This window comes from Labrus mixtus, chromosome 6 (genome assembly GCF_963584025.1).
Source record: "Labrus mixtus chromosome 6, fLabMix1.1, whole genome shotgun sequence".
NCBI classification, from domain to species: domain Eukaryota; kingdom Metazoa; phylum Chordata; class Actinopteri; order Labriformes; family Labridae; genus Labrus; species Labrus mixtus.
The window spans coordinates 23,726,480-23,751,479 of record NC_083617.1 but is presented as its reverse complement, the minus strand read 5'-3'; the positions used below and the strand labels follow the sequence as shown (position 1 = coordinate 23,751,479).

The window sequence follows — 25,000 nt, the reverse complement described above, 5'->3', positions numbered from 1 at the left end:
AACTCCTTATGTGACTGGTTGTAAAAAGTGGAGATCAGACTTGTTGGACGGTCTGTTAGTCCAATAAAGCTCACAGAGAGAGAGACAGATTATTAGTCTGATATTTACATGAACAAATCTCCAAAAGGCTCCAACAGCACAAACACGACCCAGAGGTTAAAGGTCAGGGACTGAATTAACTGAGGTGACACCTAGCAGACAGCTAGCAGCTCCCACCTGTCACTCAAAGAGGCCACGCCCCCTAATTCTACATCCCTTTAAGCCTTAATATAATGTAAACAGGTGAGTTGTATAAACATTCAGCCCGTACAGTTGAAGAGAGAAATGAGATCTAGAGACCCAAACTGTTTTTGTACCAGACTGTAAACATGTTTATTTTAACATGGAGCTCTATGAGGACTGACTCACTGCAGGAGACAGAGTCTAGTGGACACTGGAGGAACTGCAGCTGTAAAGTTGAACATTTTAACATGGAGCTCTATGGAGACTGACTCACTCTGCTGTAAGCAACAAGCTGATCAAATACATGTAAAGAAATCAGCTTATAGTCCGATTTGATCTGTGGAGCTCAGTGGAGTCGTACAGTCTGTATGTAGTCATGTACATTAACGGCGTTCACTAACACACGGGCCTCTGGGGGCTGATAACAAGTTGGCGCCACAGCAGAACTGATATCACATGACAGAGTGAGTGAAACAGTCAGACTTATGACCACTCAGATAACGTAGACCTCCATCATTCATTTTGACTCTTTATCACCCCCCCCCCCCCCCCCCCCTTTTACTTCCCCTGCTCTCCGTCTCCCATTCCCCCAGCCGGCGTTTAACCGCTCTGCTCCACGCTGAGACGCTGCTTCCATATGTTTGGAGTGAGGGGTGAGGGAGAGAGGTTATCAGCAGCACCTCCCCCTTTTCTCCCCAATAAAAAAAAAGACCTGAGGGAGCAGAGAGGCTGCAGGGATTGAGCTGAAACCCAGGTCTGACTTAAAGCAACAATCTGTAACTCCTCCTCCTCCTTCAGTCGTTTCAAAGTCAATCTAATAGAACAATAACCAGCAGGGAGAATGGCGTCTCTCTCATGTCCACAGAGCGCCCCGCTCGCCTGTTTTCAGCACTATGTAACTTTGTCAGAGGGAGGGGAGAGAGAGAGAAAGAGAGAGAGGAGCAGAGTGGAAATCCCTGCAAATATTATTCAGAACGTAACGTTAGTCTGTATCATTAGCGGTGTTGTTGTTGTCTCGTGTTTACCAGCTTTAGCGGCTGCAGGAAGTCATCTAACCCAAGTTCTGTCTCAGGTTTGATACAAAGAAATCAATAAATCCATCTGACACCAAAAAGTCGTCTCTCTCCACATCCATCTTCAAGTTAGCTTCATCAGTTTGAACCTTACAAACCAACCTCAGCTAGCATGTAATAAATGAGCCTCTCCAATGTAGACATTTAGCCATGGCTTATAGTCGTCATGGTAACAGCTGAATACACAAACACATACTTCACATGCTAACAGTTAGCTAACAACGGGCTGTAGACGCTAGCAGAGTCAGATTTGATCTAAATCCTGTAACATTCTTGAACCTCGTCAGTCGGTTCATTATCTTCTCATCACGTCTTTGACGACTTCTCCTCTGATGGTCAACAGATGCACGCTGTCGATGAGGGGGAGGAGTTAACTGTGCACTGTGTGTGTTTTATGACGCTGCAGTTGCACTCAGAGACCTTCGGTGGGCGCCAAAGTGCACCAAACTGAATGCCTACATGTTGTCTCTTTGAACAGGGTTTTTTATTCTGATCGAGGAGAAGCTGTTTCTCTGCGTATACGACTGTTAAAGAACCAGAGGAACGGGAACTTAAGGGCGCCCTCTGAGTCTTTCAGCTGCAGAGATTAAGGTCTAAATAAAGATTCTATCCCCTAAAGGCCTGCATGTCCAGGGATCTTCATGGTTCTTCAGACTTCATCAACAGGTCAGAGCTCTTTTAGTCCTTTACACGAGGCTCCTCAGACTAAACCTTTAAACGGGGACAGCTTGAACACTCAGTCCAGTAAATATCACATGAGGGCTCTTCACAGTGATGCACTGTGTTCAGTTTGCTTTGAGAAGTCTTTAGCAGAAGCTTTAAAGCACACTCATCCATCAGAGGGAAATCGATCAGACTGTGTGACAAACGTTCAGATTAAAGCATCAAGCAAAGCTTAAATACTTCTGTTAGTGATGCAGGGGTCGGCTGGAGCAGAAAAGAGACTAATAGTAAGTTATGGAGTGCAGAGAAAAGTGAAATAATACATCACTAATGGTTTCAATCGACAACATCTGCTGCTCAGGCGAGTTAGAGAGAGAGAGAGAACAACGATTCAGTGTTTCTGAACTTTCATTTCAGAGTAATTTGATGTTTTTGTCAAATCACTCAACGCAGAGGAGGTCAGGGCTGAGCTATGGAAAAGTAATGATAAGTCCAAGAACAACCACCTCAACACACACACACACACACACACACACACACACAGGTCACCCAGCTGTGAAAAGAAGCCAAAATACACTCCACTAATCTGCTTGATCTCACAATTTATTGACGATGAAAATTTCAAAAGGGTTGAAACTTGAGCTGCATGCGTCTCTTAAACCATGGCCCATGCAATTTCCCTTCTTCTGCGGAGGGGTGGGGGGTGAATGGGTCCGACCAGTGGATGGAGCGTTATTGGTTGCAGTCTCCCCGACATTAAAACTAATTCACCCTCGATGACAACCCACGACGAAGGAGTGAAAGACGAGACGCATTCTTGTTACCCCCCTCCCTCACTCGACCGCTTTATTAGCTGCCCCCTCTGACAGAGAGATTCATTCTCTGCTCTGCCCTCTCTCTCTGACACACACCGAGCACATGCCATAAACACACACACACACACACACACACACACACACACACACACACACACACACACACCACCCAACCCAAACATGTTATATTACCGGCTGAGAATTTATATCGCTCTCCGAGTGAAAAAGCGTCTCTGCTTGAGTCTGGGCTCCATCGCTCTCCTGCACAGTCTGCTCTTTATGGCTGCACAGGAGTGAGGCCTTCACACACACCGTGTTTGGGATACACAAAACACACACACACACACACACACGCACACACACACACACACACACACACACACACACACACACACACACAGTCCTGAGTTATGTCTACATGAGTGGAAAAAATGTCAATTTATGTGGTGTCCTGTATGTTAATGAGAGAGCTCAACTCTTAGCTTCACTAACACTCTTTCTATGAACAAAGCAGAAACTTTCTAAGCTGAGAAATAAAGACAAGACTCAAGTATTAAAAGACTGCAGTTCCTCCAGTGTCCTCTAGAGTCTGTCTCCTGCAGTGAGTCAGTCCTCATAGAGCTCCATGTTAAAATAAACATGTTTACAGTCTGGTACAAAAACAGTTTGGGTCTCTAGAGCTCATTTCTCTCTTCAACTGTACGGACTGAATGTTTATACAACTCACCTGTTGACATTATATTAAGGCTTAAAGGGATGTAGAATTAGGGGGCGTGGCTTCTGGGAGCTGCTAGCTGTCTGCTAGGTGTCTCCTCAGCGTATTCAGTCCCTGACCTTTAACCTCTGGGCTGTGTTTGTTCTGTTGGAGCCTCGATGTCTCAGTAGCTATGTTGACTTTTTTAAAATTCTTGTTCTTGTAAAATTTCAGTGAAGTCTAAAAAATAAAATAAAAACTTGAAGAGTTTGTCTCACACCAGTGTAGCTGCGTCTCTCTCAGGGTCAGTCTGAAGGTCGGAAACGTGACCTTCAGCTCTCTCATAGAGCTCTATGAGAGGTCAGAATCCTGCAGGGCTTCAGTCGGGCCTCCTGCAGCTCTGCCGGCTCCAGTTTCCTTCATTCTGGTTCCTTCTGGTTCCACTTAGAGCCTGTTTCATTATTTCAGATTTATCACTGCCATCTCTGCCAGCTGCCATGTTTTCCTTTAAATCCTGAGTGTGATTCACAGCGTCTAATAACACACAAACAGGGACATTCAAGAGACGCAGGGTTGGAGCTGTTCCCAGGCCGTGGAATTAGGGGCTCTCTGGGGGCCGCTGCAGGGGCCGCTGGGTAAACGGTGAAGTGTTGCCTAGAGGAAAGAAAGGCCAGTCCCACTGCAGCGAACGTTACTGGAGATTTGTACAGAGGCATTGTAAGACCCAAGAGTCTGGTCTGAAAGCCTCCCAAAACCTCCTCCCATCACGGCACTGTGCAAAGAGGACCAGGTCCTGAAGGATCCGGCTCTTAATGGATCATTTTCTAGTTATTGTAAACAGCATGCTGTTTTTACTTTCACTGGAACAGAACTTTTTACAGTGTATGATTCTCCTCTGCTGCTGATAGTGAAGCAACCCCTCCTGACAAGTGAGGTTCAACATAAACAATCAGAAACAAACCAGATATTCATCGACAAACGGAGAGAAATGTATCTGCACATGACAAAAAATGTAAAAAGAAATTCTGCCCCACAGAAAAAGAGGAAAGCCAAACGGACCGAGAGACAGAGAGACAGAGAGACTGAGGACTGAGGACTGAGGACTGAGCTACTTCCTTCTTTCTTAAACCAACATGGACAAACTGAACCTGACAGAAATAAAACCACTGAAACTGGACGAGCAGATCCTTCACAATAAAACAGGAAGAGAAGAGCCATCAGAACCTTAAAAACCTGAACCCTCAGACACTCTCAGATATGTTTAGAGTCAGAGTCCCGCCTCTCTCTGCAGACGGACCCACAAAGGTTTACAATCGTGTTTCAGTGCGGCACAAAATGCAAACTTACAGAAACAATACTAAGTTTATAATAATAATAATGAGAGTGAACATGTTGCTGTGATATTGTCCAGGTTAATCTTTAGGAGACCCGTGATCAGCTCGTGTACGATGGAAACGTCGGCACGCTCTGCAGATAAAAACCCACGACTCAATGTCTGCAGGACGACTTTGTATGGGTCTCTCAGGGGCCTCCAGGAGCCATGTGTCTGTTGTGGTGTTATGCCGGAAGCCCTGGTGGGGGTGTGAGGAGGGGGTCTTGGAACTGGGATGGAGAAAAACAGGGTAATAGAATTAGGTGTTGAACAAAGCGGGCATTAGAGCGCCCACGGTGGCATTTGGAGAAGATCCATCTCTGTTTCCTCTGTAGGCCGACCCCCCCCCCCCATCTCTCCCCCCGCCTTAAGAAAAGGCTAAATCTGTGTGTTGTGTGTGTGGTGCCCCCTGCTGCAGTCAGGACACTAAAGAGAGACCCAGCCAATACGTGTGTAGGGGGGAGTGTGTGCCACCTGCCCATCACAGAGGATCACATCTACATCACTCCAACACTGTCAATACCCCCCCCCCCCCACACACACACACACACACACACACATCGTTCCCCCCCTCCTGTCATCCTCGTCACTCTCCCTCTTCATCCATGGCCTCTCTCTCCTCCCCGTCCGACTGCTCGACATCTGTAAACTGATGTCAGACATTTTCTCTCCTCCAGCTGTGTCACATCAAACATCGCTCACAGTCCAATCACAGAGAGGAACGCTGACCTCCAAATATTTATCACAGGTTTGAGCCTGTTGTACCTCAGAGTCGTCCTGCACACACACACACACAGACACACACACACACACACACACACACACACACACACACACACACACACACACACACACACAGACACACACACACACACACACACACACACACACACACACACACACACACACACACAGACACAGACACACACACACACACACACACACAGTTCTGATTGTCAGATCAGGATGCTGAAGTGTTTCTATCAGATCGTCTCTCTGATAGAGGGAACACGGCGCCTTCACGCACAAACACAGCGAGCTGTTATGAAATGGACCTGCAACTTCTGCATGACCCACTGACACACACACACACTGGAATGTGACTCTTATCAGAGGATACAAACACGGGTTGAACTTTGTTATTTTCATGAGTCGTCACTAAAAACATTACGAGTTCTTCTTCGGTCTTTTAAAAACATTCTGTAAATAAATCTGAAGACGAGTTTTATGAAAAACAAAACACTCTGAGAAGAATGAAAGAGAATAATGTAACTTAAAGTTGGTGTTATCACCATTTCCAGTCTTTTTACAATTCACTTAGCATACGCTTTTATCCAAAGCGACTTACATCAGAGAACACAAATCCATTCATACACCACCACAGAAGCAGCGGGAGCAATGCGGGGTTAAGTGTCTTGCCCAAGGCCACATCGGATATGTTGCCCAGCTGGGGATCGAACCAACGACCGGCGACGACTCCACCAACTGACAGCGCCCAGTCATAAAGACACATGCTGCTCCAGAATCTGCAGAGTATCAAACAGGAAGTCATAAAACGATCAGAACATTTTATTTTTAATGTTTGTATTTACAGAAGAAGATGTTTTTAATTCTGATGTGGAGACCCGTCCACAGGTTGTCTCTGGACCAGGAGTGGACTATACAGAGGAACTAAATCTGCTCTACAGTCCTCTGCTGCCACCTGCTGGCCTCATAGAAGATGACGACTTCAGTGATACAGTAATACTAGAGTACAGGTGGGCATTGACTAATATTTGTTACTCTGTCTACATGTAAACATTTTCTTTCAGTGGTTCAGTAAATAAAAAAAAACCGTCCATCTCTCCAAACGCTTCATGAGTTGTTTTTGTTGTATTTGTTAGACGGGCACAGAACACAGAGTCTGACTCATGTTGATGTGCATAAACACAAAAGCGTCTCTTACCAGTTTGAATCTGCTCAGAGAAATGGGGACAGTGAGGTTCTCGGTCAGATTCTGTGGTGATAAAATAAATCTCATGGCTGCGATTGGCTCATGTACGCTGCATGTATGAATTCTGTGTGAGTGATGATCATGTCAGCTTCACAGCAGAGCAGATATTCACCTCCCGGATACACGCTGAGCATGGAGCGGATCTCTCTGAGCAGAGCAGCACGTGCTGATCCTCAGGAGGGAAGGTCTGCAGGGGCCGCAGCAAAACACTCCACCGCTCTGGAGCCCCCGTGGCCCCCGGCTGCCCCCCGCCCCCCCGACCAAACCACTCTCACACAGGCCCAGGAAACACACTTACTGCGCTCGACTAGAAATAAAAACACACAGGAGAGAGTCACAGGAAAGAGAGGGGGGGAGGGGGGTGGTGGTCTACTGGATCACTCTTTACATTCAAATACTAATACACACACACACACACACACACACACACACACACACACACACACACACACACACACACACACACACACACACACACACACACACACACACACACACACACACACACACACACACAACCTACAGCACAGGAAATGGGTCAGCTGTAGCGCAGGTATCCTTTACATCCTCTCCTGGCTCCTGCTGTCCGCTGCTGAAAGAAAACACCCCCCTGCCCCCCTCCCCTCCCTGTCCATGCAGCGTATAGCAGCTTATAAAGAGGCCATTTCCTTTATAATCACGCCCCCCCCCCCCCCCCCCCCCCCCCCCCCCCCCCCCCCCCCCCCCCCCACAGCCCCTCCGCACTAATCTCCCACAGGACAGCGGCAATTAGCCCGAGGAGGGCCTCACTGCAGAGAGGTCATCTGTGGCATCGCTGTTACCTCACAGCCTGACATCGAAACACTGTAAGAAAAACGTAAACACACATTTTCAGGGATGAAGCTGAAGCATAGTTTGAATTTTTGAGTCCTCTCAGTTGTCCTGTGTTTTGATAAAACAGGCCTGTCTTCTGTGCAAACAATCTGAGAGAGACATACAGTTCTTCAAATGCATTGACAGGAAAATAATGCAAAAAGACAGACAGAGGGAGAGACAGGAACTCAGGGTGCAAGCTCTAAGCTTATAGCAGATGATACCAAATCACTGAAGTCTCCACCTCCTATAGTACATTTAGAGACCGTAGGTACCACGAGCAGGCCTGATAGCTGAAGGCTCTACCTCCCATAGTACATTTAGGGCGCACTCACACAGGTTAATATCAGTAGGTGTCTGTTCCACTAGGTCTGAAGTCAGTATGCACACTTTAGTTTTAGTTCAGGCCTCTTCTTCCTTCACTTTGGTTGTTAATTATTCCCCAGCAGTCATTAATGAGATCTCTTTGAAGTCTGCTGCTCCTCTGGATGTCTACATGTTGTTTAAGCTTCGTCAACAGTGGTGTCAGTATGTGTTCTGACTTGCAGTCAAAGACTTTCCTCTTATTCCTGGCGTTAATATAGTCAGGTAATCTTGTCACTACCAGTTTGGAGAGCAGAGCATAATTCTGTCATCTCTCTGAGGATTAACAGTGTCGAGTCCTGTAAAGCTGCAGACGAGCTGCAGACGAGCTGCAGACTCTGCAGTGTTGACGGAGCAGCTCGTCCGCAGACACAAAGCTCTCATTGATTCTCTGCGTCTGTGAACATCGCCCTGACCGCAGCGTGCACACCAGGAAACCACAGCACAGATAACAGATGCTTTTTAACAGATGAACCTGTCCTGGAGTCATTAAAACGACTCGATAAGAGTTCTTCCCTCACATCCTGCTCTCCCCTTCCCCCCTTCTTAAACAGGAGCAGTGGGTGTTGTGGTGAGCTGACTTCATGCTCTGCTGAACACTGACACATTCATCTAGATGGAATCAGATAAAGCTGGGCCCCAAATACCTGCAACGTAAACATCACCTGCAGCCCCCAGAGAGGGCCTGACACCGCTCAGGAGCCAATCAGAGTCTGCAAACATCAGGGGGAGCAGGGGCTGGAGGAGGGAGGGGGATCAGTCCTGACCAATCAGAGGAGGGGCTGCTGTAGATACAAGATGAGATCAGACATGTGGGGTCCTTCAGCGCTGGGTGAGGGGAGGGGATACCTGAGGTGAGACCTGCACACGTGTCTGTGAGGATCCCAGAGGAGCAGACTGGGAGAAAGAAGCTGACGATAACAGAGAGGAGAAAGGTGACAATGACAGTAGAGGCTGCAGGTAAACACAAAGAAACGCTTGTAGAGAAAATGCTGCTCTTCATGTTGAACACAGGTGAAAAGGACACTACCGAAAACAGAGCCTGATAATTATCCCTTAAATGCAGCACCACTGAACCCACAAACACCTCCATTACCCAAGGAATGAGCGGCCTCTGGAAAACAAAGGAGGGAGGGGGATAATTAGAGAGAAAGGCGGGGATGAACTCGGTGTTAATCTGCAGACACGAGAAGGAGAGAAACGTGAAAACATGTCACACAAACACAGGTTTTCAGTAAATGTGCGAGCAGGTAGAAACCTGCCCGGGTTGGATAAAGACGTCTGTCAGCAGCAGAGGAGCCGGAGCTCATGGGAAATGGATGACCTGCAGAACAGACGGAGGCATGTTTGTTCTGCGTCTGCTCAGAGATCACTGCAGGATGAAGAAAGCGTGACAGTGAAAAGGTGAAGGTGTGTGATTTCCGTCTTTTAAATGAACACTGACCTCCTGACAGATGACTTTATATTTCTGACAACAGATTCATTATTTGGGATTTCATTTTTCTTTTGGTATTGGAGTCCCGAGTCTACAAACCCCCCAATGATGAGAAAAGTCCATCCTCTCCGTCTTCTGCCTGCTCCACTTTTCAGAAAATGTGTGCTCAAACAGGCCGTTTGGAGATTTTCCCTTCTTGACATCACAAAGGGCAGTAACCCCTCCCCCAGGTGGGTGACACTCCCACAGCTAGGTGTTTGTTCTGCCCTCTGAGTCTGCCTTCTCACCGTAAACAATAGGACATGGAACGAGAAAGACAGAGACACCCAAGCCCTTCCAGAGAGGGGGCGTGGTCAGACACCGCTCATTTACATATTTAAAGGTACAGACACAGAAACAGCCTGTTCTGAGCAGGGCTGAAATAGAGGGGTTTATAGACATGATCAAATACAGGATCAGAGTGGATTTAGAACAAGAAACTTCACACACGTTTTGAGGAGCTCTGAGACTTATTTACACTGAAGAGGAGGAGAATATGAGACCTTTAAAAATGTTTGTTCACATACGAATATAAAAGATTTCTGAGGGTTGACGAGAGTCGCTTCAGAACTTTCAAAATACAATGAAGACTTTTTAAGACCCGAACAAAGACAAATTAACGCCATTTCTGCACCGCGTTTTGTCTGTGAAGTTTGAACATCCTCTTTGCATATCTCTCTCATCGTCTCATGTTTCCTCGTCTGTGTCTTTCATCTTAAAGTTAAATCTCGTTGGCAGTTTGTGAATGAGTTTGTCATACGCTGCCGTGGATGCCAGGAACTGAATCAGCAAATCCTCAAGATGGATAATAAACAAATAACTTAATAAGAAAGAGACATTTCTCTGTCACAGTGACGTCAGAAGTAAGACCAAGATCTGCAGGAACTCTGTGTTCACAGACGCACAGAGACGAGAAAAAAAGCTCAAATATCATTTGAATTTGTCGTTTAGTTTCTGAACTTGAAGCAGCCGATGGAAGCGAGTGAAGGAGCAGCGTGAACATGAGCTGGCGTGAAGTCTGCTCGCTTTCTGTGAGAGGAAGAAAAGCAGCGACAGATAAAAAAGAAAGAGGGATGGAGTGCATTTAGGGGGGGGATGGGAAGTGTTGTTATCAGAGCCATTTGGCGAGCTGGGTGGTGTCCTGAAGTGAAAGCAGTTTGGACAGAACAGAGAGGGTGTGCATGCTGATGAGCTGGATGTGCTCCCCCGGCACTTATTCATTAAGACCATTAAAGGAGCACAGTCAGGGCGTTTGTGTGGCCTTCTGTTTCTGCCCCTTCTTCTCCTCTCTGTGCTCCTTTGGCTGCAGGAGAGAGAGAGGAGAAACGGAACAAATGTGAGGAGAAGAAAAGGGTGAGAAACGGTCCGAGCCGGGCACAGAGCTGCGGCCAGCTGTTGGACCTCCTGAGCAGAAAAGAAGCCGTTAATCCGGAAACGACTGAAGCAGGAATTAAATCAATCGGAGACACTTTGATGGATGAACCAACATTCAAATTCAATTTACCTGAGCTTGAATTAAAGCCGGATAAATGCAGAGAACACTTAATGAAACAGGGAGCCGCTCCGCCTCCTCTTTGTGGACAGCAGCGCCCTCCTGTGGTCAAACCATTACAAAGGAAACACACTCAGAGACTCAGGTTCATCATACTGATTTTATTGCCATCCATATATACATATATCTTTTTTTTTGTAATATTCATATATCTTAAAGCATTTTAATCACTGTGAACAACAAACAGAGAACAGATTGAAACGTCTCTGACGACGATGAAAAGCAGCAGAGCTGGATCGTAATAAAGACGAGGTTCAGGACGGTGCAGCAGCTCTGCAGACCGAAGGGAAACACACAGCAGCAAGAAACTACAGCTGGCTGATGCTGGAGGTGTGTGTGTGTGCTCGAGAGGGAAACAGATCTACAGGAGAGGTAATGGTGCTGTTGCCATGGTGACACCGTCTTGGGTTAACTGCACGGACACACTAACACTCCGTCCGGTGTGTGTGGAGTCACAGTTTGAAACACAATCATAACAAAGGCTAAGTCATCGTCTAAGATATGATTCTAATGAAGCAGGGGAGACGCAGCAGCAGCAGGTGTGTGTGTGTGTGTGTGTGTGTGTGTGTGTGTGTGTGTGTGTGTGTGTGTGTGTGTAGCAGGGTTTTGTGTGGAGCAGCGCAGGTTTTAGTTTGTGTCTTAATGCTTCCTCAGATGTTTTTTCAAAGAGCTAAGAAACATTTCTGTACTTCTGTCTCTCTCTCTCTAGCTCTATTCAGACCGCCCCTTCAAGCCGCCATATTTACATCCCTGTGATGTTTCGCCTTCAATCTGAACGTCTTGGAGGTGTAATGTGGGGACAAAGTGACCCCCCCCCCTCCTCTGTAGCGTCTTCAGAGGTAGTAACAGAGGCGTTAAAGAGGAGAGACAGGATCAGCTGATCCAGAGGGGGAGAACAGCGCTGTGTGTGTGTGTGTCTGACTGTGTGTGTATGTGGAGCCCCAGCCCTAAGAATCAATATGAATGTACAGAGTACGACTGAGCTTAGTTAAGGAGCTTATGCGAAAAATTTCTCGTTTTCTCGTTCTCTCTCTCTCTCTCTGGTGGCAGCTTTATGTTAGAAAGCTTTGGAACTTATTTAAAATGCGATCATTAAAAGAACAGAGATTTTTTCTTTCTAAAGACACGGCATCATGTGAGAACCTCTGCACGGCCTGAATGTCTGAGACACTTAAACAGCGCCCCCTGCTGGCTCGCCGGCTCAGGAATCAAAGTTTTCTTCACAAGTTTAGATTGTTGAAGAAATGAAAAGTGCAAATACACAAAACAAATGTTGGACTTTAGTCAGCGTGCAGGAATGTGAGTTGTTTTATCGCTACAGTGCATTTTTTTAAACAAAGGAATATTTGGGGTTAAATTAAACGCACAACATTTAATCTGCACAAACAAAAAGGCAGACGCGATAACTAAACGTTTAAAGCTACGATAACTCCCTACAGCTTTTAATACAGGCACAGAAAAGAAAGTTTCACAAGCCACCATGAAAACATCAAAGCACGAGCTGAAATCAAAGAGCGCGTCTACTTCACCAGAACAGGAGCACACACACACACACGCACACACACACACGCACGCACACACACATACTGGTATGTAATACTCAGCGGGGTCAGACTGATCAGGAGGTGATCGTGCTCCTCGTCTCTGATCACGACCTCGGACACAAACTTCACGCTTCAAACACTCGACTCTTCATGTGAATGCCATCGTCCGTCCTCCCGCCTTCACTCTGTGCTCTTCTCGCCCAGCTCCACCTCCTCTTTACCTATGATGCTCTCTGTCACCCCTCCCTCTCCCTGGAACAGCTCCTCCATCAGCGTCTCCCCGGCGCTCCCGGCTCGGGACGCCCACAGAGCGGCGCCCTCCCTCAGCCCCAGAGAGCGCAGGAGCCGAGCGAAGTCCAGAAACGCAGCTTCGATGAGTTTATGTGCAAACACGGGTCAAGGAGAAATCACAACATTTAACATGATGTTAAAATAGGTCATGGCAGAGGGGCGGACGCTACCTGACGCCTCATTATTTCATCATAAAAATATAAAGATGCATCTAAAGAAGAAGTGAATGAAATGAAAAGTGGGAGGAGCTGGAGTGTGGGTTCCAGCTCCTCCCACTTTTTCAAACACTTTCAACATATTTCTGCAATTTTGTGTCTAAACTGCAGAAATACGTCTGCAGCATATTTGTGCAGTTTGGACATGTCGTCTAAAGCTTCTGTCCTTTTTCAAACATTTTAACGACCTCATCCTGAAGCCATGATCTGAAGTACTTACCTTCTTAAAAAACTGTACGCCTGATTCTGTGAGTTATGCATTAAACATTTTCTCCACTAACACCTGAATCATGCAAACAAACAAACACAACATGTGAGAAACTGTCAACAAACAACGTATCAGTGTTTACCTCCAGGTCAGGTCTGAGGTCATATGATGTAAAAGTTCTCCTCTGAGGTGAGCACACTGTGACATCATCCTCAGGTCATGTTTCAATAGAGACAGACTCAGTTAGCATCAGAGCTAACGCCGGCCCTCAGAGAGCAGCAATGGGATTTTAAAAAGGATATTTGACGAGTCGTTGGCCTCCATGACTCCGTACTTCAGACAAGCTTCGATGAAGAGGGCGGCTCGATCAAAGTATCTCATACTGCAGAGAGAGGAGAGAGAGAGGAGGGGGGGGGGAGAGCTAATGTCAGGAACAGCATCATATCTGTCTCCATATCAGTGTCTTCGACGTCTGATGATTTAACGACCTCTCTGAAAAGTGTCACCATGCCGACATTCACAAACATGTTTTTATTACCTGTGCAGCATCTCTCCCACTTTATAAAAGCAGCCCAGGCTGAGCAGCACCAGGATGGCTTTAGACTTCTGGTTCACCTGTGGCGAGCAGAGATGCTCCGCCCACCGCTTTAGAACGTCTGAGCTCTCTGCTGGACTTAGACGCACCTGAAACACACACAGCATGCAGACGGCTGACATATAACGGCGTCACAGGCGGATTATTGTACACTGAATATGCACGCAGTGTGTTAAAGCGTGCACAGGTACACGGGTTAGTTTCTGTGGATGTAAAAATCCTCCATGATACACGACTGCATCGTGACGACTGCAGGACACCAACGAGCTTATTCACACGCTCACTTTTGTTGGTGATTTATTAAAATTAGTGTTTATTTTGTCATTCTAATGCTTAAAGGAGCAGTATGTTACTCTGACCCCTAGTGTTTAAAATGGATACTGCAGTCTAAATTCTAAACATTGTAGAGAGCTGTCTCCCCCGCCCCCTCCTCTCATGAGTCGATGCTCACACAGGTTGTCATGTGGTGGACTCTGAAGCTTCAGTGTTTATCCAGCTCTGCATCGGTCTGTAAACCTTTCTGTGTTCTAACCTCTCTCCATTTTTCAAAAGCATCTCCAATATTGATCCTAGTTTGAGCACGTTTCTGCTCGTGGAGCTTATTAGAAACATGCAGAGGCTTTTTAGGTCGGGTACAATCACTTCTATCTGAACCACTTCTCTTGCCCGCTTCCATCACTGCAACACCTGTTGACCTGATAACTGCTCTCATATCTGTCAAACCGAGGGGCGTCCAAAACGGCCGTGTGGGGGTGCCTTAAAACCTCCTACCTTCTCTGGTCCAAACAAATCCAGAGCATTCAGGACCAGAATCTAAAGTTAGAAGGAGGACATACTGGCTGCAGCAGCCAGCACTTCAACATAGCATGTTTCCTTAATGTCTGATGATACAAACTGTCAAACTCTCACATGATCTGATGTTTCCTGATGATTGACGTCTTCACACTGAGTTACCTTGGCCAGCCAGGCGGCGCGGTTCCACTCCCCGTACGTCTGCAGGTAACGACAGGCGTCGGCCGCCTTGTCAATCAAACACAGCAGCTGGACTCCCTCTGACAGACGGAGAGCAGGGAGAAGTTAACACATGTTACACAGAGATCACAACAGCTGTGCACGGACACCTGGTGACCAGCTCTTCATCCAGGTGAGCTTTGGTCTGCAGGTAGGCTCTGTCTGGTGGGGGGGACTGAGGCAGGAAGATTAAAAAACACATCTCTGATGTCTGATCTGGTCTCTAGAGACACAAACAAACTAAATTCAGAGTCTGTGTCTGTTTTCAAATCTCCTACTTGACTAGTAGTACATACTCTATGTGAACAAATCTGCAGTACGCAAAAAATACCCAGATGTCGTACTGAATCTGTACAAATCTCCAGTCTGCATCAGACTAGACTCTGCTCGCATTCTGTTTCCCATAATGCAAAGCGGCAGGTCAGAGATGGAGATGACGGATAGCAGCGTCCATCGTAACAGAGGAAATAATCACAATCAGATCAGACCACACAAAGAGACCACCAGTTATCTTCGTTGATTCTCTAAATCATGAAAATATAAATGAATCTCTCGTCAGATTTCTTCAGACTGGACGCTACACCGTAGCGGCGTTTGACGTCAGCTGGGCTGTTGTTTACTTCCTCATTCCAAGACCAGAAACCAGCTTATACTGCAGAATAACCACAGACTGGAGGTCAGAGGTCAGACTTAATGTACATATTGAATTCTCTGTCGATGGTAGTATGTAGTAGGCGGTTTTTGCAAACAGTCAGAGTCTCTCCAGCTGTGTCCCGCCCACATGATTCTGTGACACAGTGACAAGATTTGCCTTCAAAAGAAAAACTTTTGGATGAAATTAAAAAACTTTTGGACTTTGTGATTGTAGAGTTGATAGTTTTTCCTTCAAACATATTTAATTTGATTTCTGTTGAAGACACAGACGTAATCTCATTCTGCTGCAGATAAAATTATGCTACAATATTTGGGTCGAGTCCGATGCTACATCTTCTTAAACACTTGTGAAACACATCAGATGTGAAGTATGGAGTTCAGTTAAAGGCCTCAAGAAAACATGAATTATTCAACTGGGTTTCAAGGCTGCAGAAAAGTAAAGAAGGTTTTCATCTGCATTTAGACACAAACACACACATACACACCACACACTTATACACTGCACACACATGCACCGTGCACACACACACACAAACACACCACACACACGCTCTACCTGCCAGCTTGCCGTTGGCGATCATGTTGGTGGCGACCAGTTTGATGGTGGACTGTGAGGGTCCTGAGGAGGTGATGGTGGTCACCAGGCAGGCCTTCAGAGAGTCACAGTAGTAGCTCGGGTTGTCTGCACTCGTCTCCAACAGTAACTGCACCGCCCGGTCCGTCTGAGAGAGATCACAGCGAGGGAGGAGAACAGCACAGAGAGGACGTGAAACAATGACACAAACATGAGATGTACCCACACAAACATACATTTAAGATGTAATAAAGACACAGAGACACGAGAAGGAACAAGGGCACAAAGACGAGATAAAACAACGACACAGAGAGATGAAACGAGGACACAGAGATGAGAGGACACAGAGATGATAGGACACCTAACGAGGACACAGAGGACACCTAACAAGGACACAGAGATGAGAGGAAAGATAATGAGGACACAGAGATGAGGACACAGAGACGTCACCTAATGAGGACACAGAAATGAAAGGAACCCTAACGAGGACACCTAACGAGGACACAGAGACATCACCTAATAAGGACACAGAAATGAGAGGAACCCTAACGAGGACACCTAACGAGGACACAGAGACGTCACCTAAGGAGGACACAGAAATGAGAGGACACCTAATGAGGACACAGAAATGAGAGGACGCCTAACGAGGAAACCGAAATGAGAGGACGCCTAACAGAGAGACACGAGATGTAACGATGACACAGACGAGATATCTCCATGCAGAGGGAAGTTTTACGACACAGGGACAAGAAGTCGCAGAAACTGAGGGCGCACTCACACGAGGCAATCCGTACCGTGCAGGAGCACGCCTCACCCTCAAAGTCCAGCTTGTCTGCTGAGTGTGAGAGCTCTGTATCGTGTTCAGTTACGGTACACTTCCTCTCCCCTGGCACCGATGGAAGAGGTACAAGCACGGGAACGCAACGTTGACATGAGGTATGATCGATGCCTGCCTTGCATTATCAAGAAATCCAGGAGAGGTAGAGTGTCGTATCTGAACAAGACCTTAAAGACTGCGCTCGGACAGCTCCTGACTGAGAGAGCTGAACAAGACAAAATAACGGAGATGAAGGTCGGAGCTCACATTGGGGTCCGCTCAAAGCGGCCTCAGTCTGCCTTCTCATTGGTCGACTGTTCCTCACACCTACAGACGGCTGATTGCAGCTCTGATTAGAGGCAGAGCGGTGACATTGAGAGGAGAGAGAGGTGACTCAGACACCGAGCGGCACTTATCCTCCATCCTGCTTCATTAGGCTCCACAATCACCCGTATGATAGATCGGACATTATGAGCACACGAGCCGACGAGTGTTAAGGTGTAAATGTGCATGAGGGAAAAAGAAGGTGTAAGAGCTCTCAGCAGGGAGGAAAAGGATCTGAACAACAGAATGAGAGGGGAGACAACGGGGGAAGGTTGTGTAATACTCACCTGACCCAGCAGGAGGAGCTGGTCAGCACACTTCTTGGTGTGTTCATAACTGGAGCGCTTCACCTCCTGCAGGTGAACCCGATCCAGCTGGAACTTCTGTGAGAGAGAGACAGAGACAGACAGACAGAGAGAGAGAGAGAGAGAGAGGGAGAGAGAGAGAGAGAGAGACAGACAGACAGAGAGAGAGAGACAGAGAGAGAGAGAGAGAGACAGAGAGAGCGAGAGAGAGAGACAGACAGAGAGAGCGAGAGAGAGACAGACAGACAGACAGAGAGAGAGAGAGAGAGAGAGAGAGAGAGAGGAAAGAGAGAGAGGGAGAGGGAGCGAGAGAGAGAGAGTTAGTACACAGGACATTAAAGAAGTGATGATACAGAGGAGAGTTAAAGAGTTCCAGAAACAGAGAGAGTAATTATAAAGTCTTTAAAATATTCAGCAGATTTCCTCCATGTTTCGGCTCCACAGCCTCCCACACGGCCTTCGTTATTGCGGCCTTTTCCTCCTCATTATTTTTTCATCACTTGTTCCCTGATGGGAGATCAGATTTTTTAGTCACAGAGCAAACGATGGCATGAAATTCATCAGATTGTTATGAGCACATGAGGAGGATAAAAAGACACAAAGAGAAAAACAGCAGTGAGTGTGTGTGTGTGTGTGTGCGTGTGCATGTGTGTGTGTGTGCGCGCGTGTGTGTTAGAGTCGTCATGACACCAGATTTCTACACTTTATATGAATCTAGTTAAAATCATATGATGATATGAATACCTGTTTTGATACCTTGCAGGGGCGTGTCCAGAGAGTGACCAGGGGGGCATGGGCCCCATTAGAAATGTCATTGGCCACCCCGACAAACTACCCCTCCTGTCCTTCTTTGCATCATTTTAAAACATGTGGTAACAAACTTCAGAGTGTTTCTATATTCAACACACAAGCTTCACTTTCTCTCGTATATTTAGTCGAGTCTTTGCGTGAGTCGGAGCCGCCGGCGGAGAAACCCGGCGAGCTGTTCGACTGTGAGCTCTGTGTTGGATGTCAGTGATTACAGGCGTGCTGAATGTGCAGCAGTTTAAAGACAACAGGAGCTAAATGTAGCTGCAGACGGTGTGCGCTGCTCTTTGAAAGTCTGTGATCATTGTGTGGCCGCTCATTAACGGCGAGCACAGCTTTCACAAAAACACGACCAAGCCAAAAAAAAAAACACTCAAAGTGAAAAGATAACCAAACTTTTCCATTAAATCGGGAATAATCAGGCTGTTCATTTACATTCTGCTGCTTCTAAAAGCTACTTTCCATTCTTTTAGTCTCTGGTTAATGGTTAAGAGAAGGTGCCGTCCTCTCTGCTGCACACAGTTCTTCAGAGAGACAACTTTTTAACGACCTTCTCCCTCCTCTAAAGTCAAGTCCAGAGACCGACTTTCTGTCACGCTAAAACGATGTGTGGTTCATCTCGACTCCAGAATCACCGGTTCAAATCTCTGCACTCTGTCTAGCTGCATGAAGGTGTTTGTTGGATTGATGCTGTTTCTGCACGTCGACGCAGCGGTGAGGATGTGACGCCGCTAAGCTAACCCGAGCTAGAAGAAGTTTAAAGCCGGACTCTAGGGTCAGTAACGCCCCGTGTCCACATAGCGTTTCTTTCTAAGCGCCAGCGTCTTTTTTCATGAGTAGAGAGCGTTCGCGAAGTGAGGGATCATAACATCCAATCACTGAGCTGCAGAGACTTTCACTACACTCCTCACAACAGAGCAGGTTGATAACTCCAGTTTGAAAGTACAGGTGTGACTTTAAGGTACCTGTACTGAGCTGCAGGTGAGTCAGCACAAACAAAGAGACGAGTTGTTCTTATAGTTTCGATCTGTGTGTGTGCTCAAAGCTCTTTGAGGACGGTCTGGGATGAATAACAGACCCCCTCTCTTCTTCTGTGGTGTCACTGACCTGGAAGTAGGAGCTCTCACACAGGACGTCGTGGCAGATGTCCAGGTGGGTCTGAGGAGACGGCGGCTTTCCTTCGGTCTGGGTCTGACCCTCTGCGGAGGACACGCTCAGCTGACGAGCCTGAGCGAACGACTGGAGGTAATGAGACGCCACCGTCCAGAAGTGAAGGTCTGACTCGTCGCCGAACAGCCTGAGGATCACCATGACAACGCAGAGAGGAGGAGGAGGAGGAGGAGGAGGAGGAGGATGTTATCTGTGTGTCTCCAGTGAGTGGTAATGATACAAGATTATGAAAACTCAGAAATATCTGTTTAGATATCAGGAGGACAAACGAGGAAGATGATTGATTTCTTGTTTTCAAATCAATTTCAAAAAATTCACACAAACTCCTTCACAGCGTCTCAATGGAACCGTTAAGACCGTGTCTGAAGGCTGCGTTTGGTTAAAAATATGACTCTGGATTTTATTTAAAGCTTTGATATTTTTTCATAGAAATGACGGAGATCGTATCGTTTTGAAACACTTGAATAATATTTGAAAACTGTACAACGCCGTCTTAAATACAGTACAAATCAAACAATATCAACACCTGTTTGGATACCATGGCAACAGAAACAGAAGACCTAGACACAAAATATCGGGTCATTTCTTGCACGCACTGAGTTTTGACTCACCGTGAGACGAGCAGGCAGCGCTGCAGAAGGCTCAGCTCGGGGTCCTGCAACACACTCTTCATGTCGCTGAGGACAGAGGATCAGAACACAGAGAGAGCCAATCAGAGACTCAAACAGGTCCAGAGTGACACATGGTGGTCATGTTCTCCTTCTCTTTAAACACAACGGAGTCCAGACTCAACGGTTAGCTCAAATTAATGAATAACAAAAATGAGGCGACGCCTGCGAGCTCGTTCAATTCGAGCTGCACTGATGTCACACCCGAGATATGTCATCACCTGACATCACCTCCTTCCTGTTAGCGCTCTATTTAAGCTGATCTCTGCTCCTTCATCACCAGCTCTGACCTGCACCTGTACTGCTCTCTCGCTCAGCCCCACCTCTACCCCAGCATGCACCTGTGGGCCTCGACCAGGGGGTTAAAGATATGATTAGATCACTGCTCAGACTTCTGCAGGTAAAAAGAGTGAAGAGGTCGGAGCCGAGACGACAAAACAAAAACTATGTCTGACTGAAGTGACAACATTAATGAACATACACGTGCACTGACCTCTGATGAAGGTGTTTTCGCATCCTAACATGATATGAAATGATCCTGTTTGAGCCTCAAAGGGGAATGACATCATACTTACTTTGACAGGGAGTTGAGCTGCTCCTGGATCAGCCCTTTAATCTCGTCTTTCTCGGTGTAGTCTCTGAAACAGACGAATCAGACTGTGACGTCTCGCTTAAATAAAAGCTGACCCGATATCAAATGAAGATAAATATTACACATCGAGGCTAAACGCTCTGAGGTGTCAAGCTGTAATAAATGAGTCTATTCCGTGTTAATGCTGAGGTCAGGTGGCTCAGAGTGAGCCGAGTTATTAAAGCCCGCTGACTCCTGAGAAGACAGCTGTGTGTGTGTGTGTGAGTACAGTTTAATGTGGCACAGTCACATCAGGCTGTCGTTAAACACAGATGTCTGAAAATAAAAGAATAAAAACCACTGAACGCAAAAAAACAGAACTCTTGAGAGGTTTGTTAAAGGAGCAGTATGTACTCTGACCCCCTAGTGTTTAAAATGGGTACTGCAGTCTAAATTCTAAACATAGTAGAGAGCTGTCTCCCCCCCCCCCTCCTCTCTAGAGTCGATGCTCACACAGGTTGCCATGTGGAGGACACTGTAGCTTCAGTGTTTATCCAGCTCTGCATCGGTCTGTAAACCTTTCTGTGTTCTAACCTCTCTCCATTTTTCAAAAGCATCTCCAATATTAATCCTAGTTTGAGCACGTTTCTGCTCGTGGAGCTTATTAGAAACATGCAGAGGCTTTTTAGGTCGGGTACAATCACTTCTATCTGAACCACTTCTCTTGCCCGCTTCCATCACTGCAACACCTGTTGGTTTGACCTGATAACTGCTCTCATATCTGGCAAACCGAGGGGCGTCCAAAACGGCCGAGTCGGGGGTGCTTTAAAACTAGTCTGCTTCAGCCCGGCACACAGCAACTGGGCCTAGAGTGAGTGCACGCTGACAGTCTGAACCTGGATCAGGACCAGTTTTACTTTTAAAAAACTTGGGACGACAGGGAGCTGCTGTGGAAGATCTTTAGCTGTTGTGTTGAATCTTCTCCAGGTGTGAAAGACATGAAGGTCAGCTGAGGTTTATTTATGTTTGGTGTGTGTGTGTGAGTGTGTGTTTGTGAGCGTCACTAACACTGGTTAGGGTGTAAGAAAACATGATTCATGATTTTGGTCGGAGAGGATACTTACACCTGAGTGATGTCCATGGTGAAGGTGCCTGACCACGGCTGCAGCAGCAGGAAGGCCTTCAGAGTGAGAGCGGCTCGAGGAACCAGCAGGTATGGACACCACACCGGGTCTGAACATGAGACCAGAGGAGACAGAGAAACTTCTGATGGAACAACATCTGACACATCTGAGACTAACCTACTTTGAATCCAACGCCACAGAGGAAAAGAAGTGCGGGGTTGTTTTGGCCTCACCTGTCAGGTCTTGCTCGTCCATGCGGTAGCTGGCGGACTTCATGGCCATCTCCAGGACTCGAATGCAGCCGTCGTCGGAGGCTAACACAACCTTGTCTGACGTGCACCAGTCGATGTCGAGGATGCGATAGTTCACGTTGCGACCGATCCGCATGCTGCTGACCATCTGGACCTGAGAGAGGCGGGAGGAAGACGGACGTCTTAAACTCCTGAACGACTTCACTTCGGTTTTAATGTATTTGTTTTTCTGGTCAGTATGTCCCCCGTTACAGCTGCTCTGTGTTTACGTTACATGTGAAGCTGAAAAATGTTTAAATATCGGTCGTAGTTCTGCATGAAGTCGTCTGCAGCAGAGGGAGCTCCACACACACACACACACAGACACACACACACACACACGCACGCACGCACGCACGCACGCACTCACACACACACACACACACACACACAAACACACACACACACACACACAGACACAGACACACAGTCAGACACACACACACAGACACAGACACACAGACACACAGACACACACACACACACACACACACACACACACACACACACACACACACACAGTCAGACACACACACACAGACACACACACACACACACACACACACACACACACACACACAGACACACAGACACACAGTCAGACACACACACACAGACACACACAGACACACGCGCACGCACACGCACACAGCACTGTTCTCCCCCACCGTCTCTCCTCTGTAACGCCTCTGTTACTAGAGAGAAAGAGGGGGGTCACTACATCCCCCCATTACACCTCCATGACACAGTCATACTGTAGGCGAAACATGACAGGGGCGTAAATATCACACCTAAAAAATGGCGGTTTGAACAGAACTACTGTCAGGACTCATCGAGCCTGTTGAGAGCAGCAGAACACTGAAGGAAAGTCTGCTGAGGAGGTTTCTCCACAATCCCTCTCCCTCTGGATTTTATGGGGTAAAGTAAAGGAGCAGCCCAGCTGTCAGCAGACCCAAACACCCCCCCCCCCCTCCTCCCCCTGCCCTCTCTCTCTCTCTCTTCTCTGCAGCTCAGCTCCATCTGTTTGCTGTTGGTGGCTGAAAGTCGTCTTATCTCAGCTCCCCAATAGAAAACACATCCCTCCATCCTGACAATACAGCTCCAATGGGAGCCCCCCCCCCCCCCCACACTCCATGCCAACACTGCTTAATACACCAGAGCATCTTCCAGCAGTCACATTCATCACTGCTGCAGGGGAGGCACACAGATATGGTGATATTAGACAGAGAGTCCAGTGTATGACATGAGATCAGTTGATGGAGTGAAGCAGGAAGCAGCCGGAGGAGGAGAGACAACAGAGCAGATAATAATGACTGCAGTAAACAAAGTTAAAGAAGGAGCAGGGATGCTGCAGCTCACAGGATCCTCCATCCTGCTCTGGTTGCTCTTATTAATGTCAGCACTGAGCGTCTGTGTATGTGCTCACTCACTGTAATGACGCTCTAATACAGCAGGACAATTACAGCAGAGATTGTGTTCAGAGAGGACGTTAGGTAAACACAGTTCTTCTGTTTACATGTTTACTGCTGCTGTGTTATCAAGTGATGCATGCTGGGAATTCATATTGTTTTACATGAGTGAAGGTTGGCGACACTCAGTTTTTTTGCACTCATTTGTGGTTTTGTTATTTATAAAAAGGAAAAACTCAGCCCAAACTCGAACCCAGGCCGCCCGCTCTTGAGACAGAGAAAGTCTATTTATACAAGTAAATATTTGAGGGGACATGAAGGTACCCCTCCTCAGACTAACAGGTGATGATGTCCCAACATGTGAGCAGTGGGTGCAGATGGTCGTTTAGTGTGACCTCACCTCTTTGGTGTCCCACACCTCGGCTCCGTCCGTGTACATCACCAGCAGCTTCTGGTTTCCTTTCCCCGGGGCGAATCGGATCTTCTTCACCCAGCCGCGATGTGTCGGGATCCCCCTGAAAGCAGCAGCACGGTTTGTAAAAGTCGTCGTTTTCTATCGTTACCTGTCGTTACCTGTCGTAGAGAGAAGATGATACCTGGACAAACGAGCTTTAAGGTCCCAGAAGTTCAGGTTTCCATCAACGTCCCCGAGAACCAGCGTGTCACCTTTCCAGGCGATGCAGGCGATGCTGCCCATACTGCCCTGGAGAGCACACACACAAACACACACACACACACTTTGTTTTAAGAGGTCATGTAAAAATCATGTTCAGAGCGCCATCCATGGTCTCTCACAGAGGAGAGATGGGATCAGCTGATCCAGCGGTGGAGAACAGCGCTGTGTGTGTGCATGTCTGACTGTGTGTATGTGAAGCTCCCGCTGTGTCGTGCTTTGTTAACGCTCACAGATTGGGACGCTGATATAACGCTGTCACAAAGTCGTGTGCTGAGCTTAGTTTTTGCAAAATAATCAGTCAGGCGAGTTGATGCACACTGTGTGGATATTAAAGATTTAAACTCCGGGTCACTCTGTGCTTCTCTGCTCACATGCAAATAGACTTTTCTTTAAGAATATATTGAGTGCCGGCGTTCGGCTTTTATTTCACAGCTGATGTAACAAACTATAACTGGAGCTGCTCACAAGCCCCTCCCCCCTCCTTCCAGAGGTCAGTCATCGAAGGGTTAACAGCCAGACGCTGAGCAGTAAAAACGTGCGACCCTCGCAGCATTAAATCATCTGAGTCTGAGGCCACGTTGATATGAAGACGTGAAGGGTCGCTAACTATCGCTGCTCGCTGTTTACGCAAAGGATTATGGGACACAACTTTCCAGGCGAGTTTGCGTCATGTT

At 47.1% G+C, this 25,000-nt stretch overlaps 1 protein-coding gene and 1 long non-coding RNA gene across 3 annotated transcripts in view; both read right to left on the bottom strand.

The window, feature by feature from the left end:
• Window positions 1-11,154: 11,154 nt before the first annotated feature.
• wdr11 (WD repeat domain 11) overlaps window positions 11,155-25,000 on the bottom strand; it is a 57,386-nt gene continuing 43,540 nt past the window's right edge. The window contains exons 17-29 of one of the 2 annotated variants that reach the window (XM_061040590.1): window positions 24,247-24,353; window positions 24,051-24,165; window positions 22,185-22,356; window positions 21,952-22,060; window positions 20,832-20,894; window positions 20,200-20,265; window positions 19,526-19,715; window positions 17,594-17,689; window positions 16,148-16,313; window positions 14,881-14,978; window positions 13,870-14,015; window positions 13,634-13,713; window positions 11,155-13,000 (exon numbers count right to left, since the gene is read on the bottom strand). In XM_061040590.1, coding sequence (XP_060896573.1) covers window positions 12,798-13,000; window positions 13,634-13,713; window positions 13,870-14,015; window positions 14,881-14,978; window positions 16,148-16,313; window positions 17,594-17,689; window positions 19,526-19,715; window positions 20,200-20,265; window positions 20,832-20,894; window positions 21,952-22,060; window positions 22,185-22,356; window positions 24,051-24,165; window positions 24,247-24,353 — 1,611 coding nt within the window. In that variant the 3' untranslated portion in view covers window positions 11,155-12,797. Of the gene's footprint in view, window positions 13,001-13,564; window positions 13,714-13,869; window positions 14,016-14,835; window positions 14,979-16,147; window positions 16,314-17,593; window positions 17,690-19,525; window positions 19,716-20,199; window positions 20,266-20,831; window positions 20,895-21,951; window positions 22,061-22,184; window positions 22,357-24,050; window positions 24,166-24,246; window positions 24,354-25,000 lie in introns of those variants that run through there. The other variant, XM_061040589.1, reaches the window with a different exon arrangement.
• LOC132976044 (uncharacterized) lies at window positions 22,611-23,175 on the bottom strand. Its single transcript, XR_009673364.1, has 2 exons — window positions 22,960-23,175; window positions 22,611-22,917 (listed from the first exon to the last, which is right to left on the bottom strand). It is a non-coding gene; the product is annotated as an uncharacterized LOC132976044 (long non-coding RNA).